Genomic DNA, 8,672 nt, shown 5'->3' on the forward strand with positions numbered 1-8,672 from the left:
ATAATAACTAATCAACATTATTTGAAATAACCAGCAATATCATACAAAAATTTAAAATGATTGTCAACTTATAAATTATTTATAGATAACATTGATTTCATCTGAATCCAATAAACGTGGAAGAGACTCCGTTACAAGAACTTCATAGTAATTTAACATGAGACAAGTGACATTGAAGAAGGGAAACTCCACACAACTTAAACATGAGACAAGTGTCAAATGACAAGTGAGTCATTAACAACCTCAAGTCTCAAAATTTTACTTGATTAAGCATAATAGAAATCAAATATAGTAATCTCACAACCGAGGACATGTTAGGTATATTGATAAAAGCCAGGGGCAAAACTATCCCTTAAGTTGCGCCCGCACCCCGTTTTAAAGAGCTGAAAAGCGGGAGCGTGGGATAAAGTCATCCCATCAATACGGTGATGTGAGTGAGTGAGTGAGGGAGAGACTGAAACCAGCAAAATGGAGGCTTCACTATCAACACAAAAGCAGAGAAAAACAAACAGAGTGTGAGAGTGAAGTGAGCAAAACAGAGCAGAACAAGTAGAACTAGAAGTGAATAATAACAAGAAATGACAACTCTTGTAGGAGACAACAACCAAAACTTGGAAAAACATATTCACAAACAGATGGGGTGCATGGCTGGTTTCCTTCAGATCTTCGATCGCCACCAAATCCTCTCCCCAAAACGCATCTACTCCACCAAAAGACTCCCTCCTCCGCCAACTCCTCCGGATTCTTCGCCGGAAGCGCTCCAACACGGCGTATCTCCGGCGAGGGAGGCGCAACCTGAGCCAAAGGTAGTAGTAGTAACCAAGGCGAACCCACCGCCACCGGCACTTCCTGTTCTGGAATTCAAGGAAGGCACGAGATCCTCATGGAAATTCTCCAGAGAAGCTCCTAGGCTGTCCCTCGATAGCAGAGCCGTGGTGGATGCCAAGGGGAGCCTTCACCCCCGAACCGACACCACCGCCGCCGCCGTTGAAGACAAACAGCGCCGTTCCACCAGCGTCATCGCCAGGCTCATGGGGTTAGGCCCAATACCGGATTCGGATCCGGAACCGGGTGCTAAGCTCCGGAGATCCGCTTCCGAGTCGAGGGTGCCCAGAGATCTGCCGCTGCCATTGCCGCCGCAGTGTCGCTTCTTCGAATCCAAGGCTAACAGTTTTCATCATCAGGAGAGTAATGTTGTGAATGCTAACTGTAATGGCAATGGTAATGGTTGTGCTGGTACGGAGAATCACCGATTGGGGGTTTCTCCGGCTAGAGCTTCAGCTCCGGTGAGGCAGAGAGGAGGAACAACGATGACGCAGAAGAAGAGTTTCTATGATTCAACTGATTTCTTCCCTGAACCGAAGGACATGGATGCAATCTACGGTGTGATTGAGAGGAGGTTGAGGATGAGAGGGATCAACCAGCCTTCTCAGGATCTCCACACTCTCAAGAACATCTTGGAGGCTCTGCAGCTCAAAGGCCTTCTCCATTCCGAAAAGCCTAACCAATCTCCCATTGTAGTCATGAAACCGGGTAGATCCTCATCCGGTTCGGCGAATCATTACCGAACCGGGTATGAGTCCCCGCCTCCGCACTCGTCGTTCCGGTCATCCAGTCCTCGGGCTCGGACTCCGAGCCCGAGCGAGTCTGACCGGAACGTGAGTGCGAGAAACCAATCCAGGGTCAGAAACACGAGCCCGAACCGGAGGAAGGTCCAGAATGTGGAGACGACGCGGAGGAAAGTTAGCAATGACGGTGGTTCTGATTCGAGAAGGGTGTCTCCGGTTAATTCGCCTAAGATTAGCACAAGGAAAAATCCAGCGAATCAGGGAGTGACATGTGGATCATCTCCTAGATTGAGAAAACCAATTGATTCTCCTAAGATGAAGGTTTTGGGTTTAGCAGAGGATGAATCTTCCACAGTTTCAGAGAACAGTTTCAGCACCTCTTCACACACTGATACAGAGGTATAGTAATAGTAACGGTTACTCAATGTATCATTAATTTCTGTAAATTAAATTAATTTTTTTAATGAATTGTTTGTTGTATTTCAGAGGTACAAGATGGAAGAGTACAGAGAAGGGAAGAATCTGCTGGACAGGTGTGATAAACTGCTGAACAGCATAGCTGAAATAACAGCAGCGAACGAGTTACAACCGAGTCCTGTATCGGTGCTTGACTCGTCGTTTTACAAGGACGAGTGGTGTTCACCTTCCCCAATACCCAAACGGTGCATTGATTATAAAGGTCCGTCAGTGTATAATATTGTGTTTATTAATTTATACCACTCAACTTACCTATAGCCTGTTCCGTGTTATAATTGGTTAGAAATGGAGTTGATTTTTGTTGTGACGTGACATATTCATTCCTGCATAACATAGGCATAGGCATAGGCATAGGCATAGGCATAGGCATAGCCAAACCATAGTTGGTCTATTTTTTGTTTATGCTTAAGAAATTGATTTTGGTGTTGTTGATATTTGATAAAGTTGGTCCATGTATGTATGCATATGTATGTCTAGTGTAGTAGTAAATGAGTAGTCCTAGTCCAGAGTCGTTTTAATTAAGCATCCCCACTTTCCTTTTTCATTTGTTTCCATCTCCAAGTACGAGAACAGTGAATGGTTTGTTCTCACACTCTCCAAAACCCAAAAACCTATGTGGACCAATCATTTGTTACCAGGGATAATGACGTGGCATGACTCGGTTGGGTTCATCCACAAACTCAAAACTGAAACTCGTACAGTCACATGGGAAGGACTCAATTTTCTATTAGTTTATTTATTTTATTTTATTTTATTTAGTTGAAAATTAAATTGAAATTGAAATTGCATTGCGCAGATCAAGCGTTGGATTCAGAAGATGACATGTGGAGTTCAGCATTGTGCAGTTCGGAGGATGCTGCGGCGGCGGAGGAGGAGGACAGCGATCTGGTTTACGTATCGGAGATTCTGCGAGCTAGCAGTTACTTGCCGGAGGAGAGCGATGTTTTCGTGTTACTGGAGAAGCGGAAGGGGAAGGACACGTCGAGAGCTTCAAAGCTACAGAGGCGGTTGATTTTCGACACGCTGCAGGAGATTCTGAACCGGAACCAGAAACTCCCGCCGTGGAAGGCGGCAGCGAGGGGGGAGGAGACGGTGTGGTCGGAGTTTCGGAGGATCCGTGACAGGGAGGAGTCGGCGTCGGAGGATATGTTCGGGGTGATATGCGGCGTGTTGAGGAAGGACATGGCGGCGGAGATGAGTGGTTGGGGTGAATGGACGGTGGAGATGGGCGACGTCGTTTTGGATATCGAACGCCTCGTTTTCAAGGATCTCATTGGCGAAACGATACAACAACTCGCTTCATTTGGACCTCAATGTAACAACAGCAACAAAGTTTCAGCACTTCGTAGGAAGCTAGTATTTTGAATTCTAATTCAGTGATTCTAAATTCTAATCAATTATCCAACACAAGAAAAAGAAGAAAAAAAGCAGATTAAAGAGTTGCAGGCTTTGTTTTAATTTTCGAGTGCTTTTTTATTGCTTTTGTTAATGACAAAATCAGGAGTTGGTACGTCTAGAATCTAGGCACATTATCTGACCATGAATTTCTGCTAATACAGTGTTTGGTTATTGTTACATGTAGTGGTTAGGATTGAAATGTTGAACCTCAAAGCATAGAGAATTAGGACTTAGGAGTGAAAAGGAAACTTGGTTAATCTGTTTTTGTTACCAACTTAAGCCAATCAGCAAAATACCACAGACCAGAAACATCAAAGTGTTATCATTGCTTGAAATTCAGGGCTTAATAAAACGTAGAGGTTTGCTCGTTGAGAATTGGGAGGATACAATTTCTGTCTCTCTTTTGTTCAACCTTTTTCTCATAGGCATAGGCAACCAAATAGGGAATAAGATGGCTCTATTATGGATGGCGCGCAGCTAAATTGGACTGTGGAGCCCACTTAAATGGGCTTTAAGAATGGATGTTTTGTATTTGTTGAAAATTACACTCCACTTTTTAATCCAACATCTATAAGTTTTCACGTATGTGAAACCATTATTTTTCAGTTAAGAAAGTGGTAGAATGAAGAGAAAATACCGACTACAGGGCATAGCGTCGGTGATATGTTGAAGAGATCAATAGAGACCCACCAATCCTAAGAAATAGCGTTTCGACCAAAACAAACAAATATTAAAAATTAAATTTAGAATAAAACTTAAACCAATAATAAATTTTGTTGTTATTGTCCCCATTTGTTTTTACATTTACAAGCCTATATTTGAAAATTATGTTCTAGGATTGTTTTTAATGGATTGATTAGAGATTACAAATAAGAAAAATAAAAGCATATTGTCTTCACAGAAGAACTGACAGATATATTATTTTCTCATCAAAGGTCAACTGGCTAATTTTCTGGAGAACGTGGCATCAAGACCTAAAATAGGAGTATTTTAAATGTTACTCCCTCCGTTCCTTATTAACTGTCCACTTTGAAGAAATATTTTTGTTCCTATATATCTGTCCACTTAGAGTTTCAAGACAACATTAATTGATGTTTTTCCAAGAAATACCCTTTCAAAAACAATAAATAAAGAAAGATAAAATACATTCTAAAGGGTGATATAGGAAAACAAATAATACTTTTATGAAAATTAACACAATTAATTGCTTTCCTTAATTTGTGTGAACCTTCTCTTTCTGGACAGATAAATAGGAACGGAGGGAGTACTGATTATAAGAAGAGGATCAAGAGAAACATATACTCACTATTGCATTTTAGGGTTGGATTAGAGAGTTCTTGTTCTAGCTTGGTTTCTTATGGTTTACTGCGTGAACAAATATCCAGTACAATCTAATAGAATTGCAACCGGTATATTAGTACAAAATTCTTAAAAAAAATTATTTGTGATATTTATAAAATAATAAAAAATAACTAGGTACTATTTTGAACATATGAAATTGAATTGATACATAAGCCTCTCACTTAAATGACTGTTGAAGACCTAAGAGGGGTAGCTCAGTTGGCAACATAGGCTGAGTGTGTGGAAAGAGCTCTCGGGTTCGGTCCCCACACAATACACTCTGGGGGAGAGATGAAGAGCCTTAACTGTGACTAAATCCCGAATCTAACGGCATCCAAAGGGTGAACGGTACCTGATGTTTATAACAAAAAATGAGTATTGAAGAAATCTGTTTGCCATGATGCATATCTCACTTGTTTTGAAATTGTAGGAGCAACCAGGAGACACACCTATTAAGTTGGGTTTGTCCAGTTTCATGACTGCTTTGGAAATGTCTAATGCCGATATTTCCGATTGGGATTTGCTATGACAAACTTGGATAAAGAGACATCAAGAGTCTGGGTCCTCTGTGTCTCAAGCTTCTGTACGTACCCCCCCCTTCTTTCTTAACTCTAGGATGTTTGGATCAACACATTATTTTCCCCGAATCAAGTCTGACATTCAGAAGCTACTCACAGAAATTTCTCATCACAATTAAGTTTACCTTCAGAATCAATTGTAGAATGATTTCCAATCATGTATTAAATCTGCCAAATGTTTAAATGATATTGTATGTACAATAAATGTAGCATCACAAAATTAACTACTTTTGTTCTGCTTTCATAATTCTTAAACACATGGTGATTAATCCAAATGTGATGTTCATTTAAGAAAACATGACAATTGAATATGGAGGCGCTGGTACTATACTAACTAACTGGTCCAATAGTTTGCTTAATTGGTTCCTGAATTAGTTAGGGGAATAGTTACATTAACTACTTGATGGCAACGCTTCATCCAACCCCACTCGTTTGGTTCTCAAAGGGGTATCAGAACAAGGACATGATGCAGATAATCTAATAATTCATAGTGCTTTTCTATGATTCCCCTTCCTTTTCTTTTTATTTCCACAATTATAGGGCGATAGGTGGTACAACTTTTTAATGCATACGTTTCTGCATTCTGTCATGTGCATTGCAAAGCCCTTGACCATGAAATGTCCACAAGTTTGTGCAGCAAAGGTTCAGGCTTGGTGGGGTTGTCACAAGTTGGGAGCTACCTAAGAAGCACCTAGTACTTTTTTTGTTTCTCAAAGGATCATTATATAAATGTGAGATAACTGTTAAACTGCACTTACAATTTACATCTAGCAAATAGGCGAGATAAACATATGAAATGAGCAAATACTGTAATACTTCAAATTAAATAATTAAATGAGATAAAATAAAGGGCATTGCAATTTAATACGAATTTCTTCTCAACAAAACTCACAAATGCTCAAACATACCGTCAAGAGTAAATTTCAGAAGTTGTTAACTTTAAATCAATAAAAACGTGTATTACTAATAAGTATTATCCTAAAACAAGATAGTGTATTTGCTTGTAGAACCACAAACTAACAAAAAAAAAAACTCTTCCATACACAAATTTGATATCAAGTAATTCTCCGACTCATTTTTATTTATATGGAATTTTTCACTTTTGTTTTGCTGTCCTATTTTTTGGGTCATTCTAGCTCTACTGGAATGCCTAGTAATTAAGTACGACATACATGGATGTCACATTGTCCTTTAATTTTCCTAGTGGGCCTAAACCTTACCCCTTTTCTTTTTCTTTATTAACCCTCTTGGCCCATACCCTCTTCCTCATTCTCTCATCAGTCTTAATTGGCCATCCTCAACAAAGTCCTAGGATTAAGGTTCTGATCTGTCTCTTGTCTTGACTTTCATATCTCAACTTCATCCATATCCTAAGTAGATATATCTTATCTATCCTTTCCTTGGCACAGAAAGAAACTAATTAAACACTTGTTTATCTCAAAAGGTCACAATCACAAACTTATAAGCATGCATGTGTGAAAGATCAGAAGGAAGTGAGTAGTGAATTGGGCAGTTGCAGAGGCACATGCACCTGATCAAGAACACATTAAATTTGTCCATTCCTTGTCTTCGTTGGTTGTCACGGGCTCACGGCTATTGGTTACTGTTGTTTCCTCACGCCTTGTCTCCTTTGGGGTCCTTTGCCATATATATGATAAATGAACTTGCCGATGAGATCAATTCAAGTTATATTGTTGTTTTGTTTATAGTTTGTAGACATTGATGGTTAATGTGATATATATTTGCTATGAGCATTTGAGGAAATAGAAAATTTTGGTAACAATGGGACGGGCCGGCAAAACAACAAATTCTTATCCCGCTAAGTGTGACGACCATCTCAATCAAAAAGAAATTTTGTGGGATGTTTTTTACCATGAACATATACAAGGACAGACACATTGGAAGAAAAATTTGTGACAATAATTGAAGATCGAAAAGAGATAGGGTTATTGTCATGGTGAGTAAGAGAAGATATTTTAATGGTGATGGAATGAGATCCTTGTGAAAAGTGGAGAGAAAATAATATTGAAACTGAATTGGTCAATTAGAAAATCTCAAAGGAATTCCATACTATCTCTGTTGTATTTATGCAAGATGATACTAACTTCTATCTAACTAACTAAGAGTTGGAACTAGTACAGATGCATCTAAGTCTAACTAACAGCTAATAGTAAAATAAAGCTTTCATCTGACTATTATAATTGTGACATCCCCCTCAAGCTGAAATGCATGTGGTCGTCCAACATTCCAAACTTGAATAGATTCAGGTGAAATGGTCCCGCACCAAGAGGTTTAGTCAGAATGTCTCTGCAACTTGAGATGATGATCTAATAGGTAGCGAATGAAGAGAACCCTCGAGGACTTTTCTCTAACCAAATGAATCTATTTAAATATGCTAAGTGTTGGAAAATAATTTGTTGGGGAGATGTTGCAACACTTAAACAAAAAGATGTTGATGATGGAAGCACTTGAAGATTCAAAGCGTCACACTAACCTTTAGGTTCAATTCGTCCCCACCAATTAATGTATATTGGATGCAATTGAGAAGAACGGTGAATTCCCTGCAGGATACTTTGAATACCTTGATGTGATTTGCACAAACACAACAAGCATATCTTCGATAATATATAGTTTACAGAAAAATTATTCTTACACTTCGCTCATGCATTAGTGAAGTTCATGATGATTTAGAATAATGTAAATTGAAGAGAAATTGGTAAAGATGATCCAAATTTTGTACATATGTATCTCAGTTTTTTTTTCTGCCCAAGTATCTCTTTATATAAAGATATTGAAATCCCTTGCTGAAGAGAAACATCTCTTGGTGATTACATTTCTTAGAAACCGTCATATACTATTAATGTTCACCAATAGATACAACTGTTCTAGTGGCACATCTAGCAAGACACGTCTGGTGCTCTTGTGACGGTAGGTCACTTGTTCGAACCTTAACCGTCGTAATTTTTTGCTTAAAATTTGAATATCTGGTAAATTCAAATTTATAAATGAAAAAGGGGCCCACCAAGGTAGGAATCGAAGATAAGTGGGTAGTTACAAACCCTCTAAACCACTATCAAAACATCGATATGAACTCATTAATAATTATAATCATTAGTACAATGCATAAAGCTTGTGCTAGTGTTCGATAACTAGATTCATAAGATGATCTAGATAGAATAGATTGTTTCTTGCTTTTTTCGTGAAACCAATGGCGATCCTAAGAAAAAACATAAACACGTAACATAAGTGATCTTGTTGTATCTGGACAAGCTCTGCAATCAGAATTTGTGAATCTATAAGTTTGGGAGAA

At 38.9% G+C, this 8,672-nt stretch overlaps 1 protein-coding gene across 1 annotated transcript; it reads left to right on the plus strand.

The window, feature by feature from the left end:
- The first annotated feature begins 388 nt into the window (after window positions 1–388).
- LOC130717592 (protein LONGIFOLIA 1-like) lies at window positions 389–3,589 on the plus strand. The gene is made up of 3 exons (XM_057567887.1): window positions 389–1,967; window positions 2,055–2,247; window positions 2,842–3,589. Exons 1-3 carry the CDS (start codon window positions 579–581, stop codon window positions 3,408–3,410), a joined length of 2,151 nt encoding a protein of 716 aa, XP_057423870.1. The 5' UTR covers window positions 389–578; the 3' UTR covers window positions 3,411–3,589.
- Window positions 3,590–8,672: the final 5,083 nt, after the last annotated feature.

The sequence above is a fragment of the Lotus japonicus genome, chromosome 5 (genome assembly GCF_012489685.1).
Source record: "Lotus japonicus ecotype B-129 chromosome 5, LjGifu_v1.2".
Classification (NCBI taxonomy): domain Eukaryota; kingdom Viridiplantae; phylum Streptophyta; class Magnoliopsida; order Fabales; family Fabaceae; genus Lotus; species Lotus japonicus.

Excerpts from the sequence above, each read along its gene's own strand:
- LOC130717592 (XM_057567887.1), top strand. The coding sequence starts at position 579 with ATGACAACTCTTGTAGGAGACAACAACCAAAACTTGGAAAAACATATT. Across the intron at positions 1,968-2,054 it reads CTTCACACACTGATACAGAG|AGGTACAAGATGGAAGAGTA; the intron begins GTATAGTAATAG and ends GTTGTATTTCAG. Across the intron at positions 2,248-2,841 it reads ACGGTGCATTGATTATAAAG|ATCAAGCGTTGGATTCAGAA; the intron begins GTCCGTCAGTGT and ends TGCATTGCGCAG.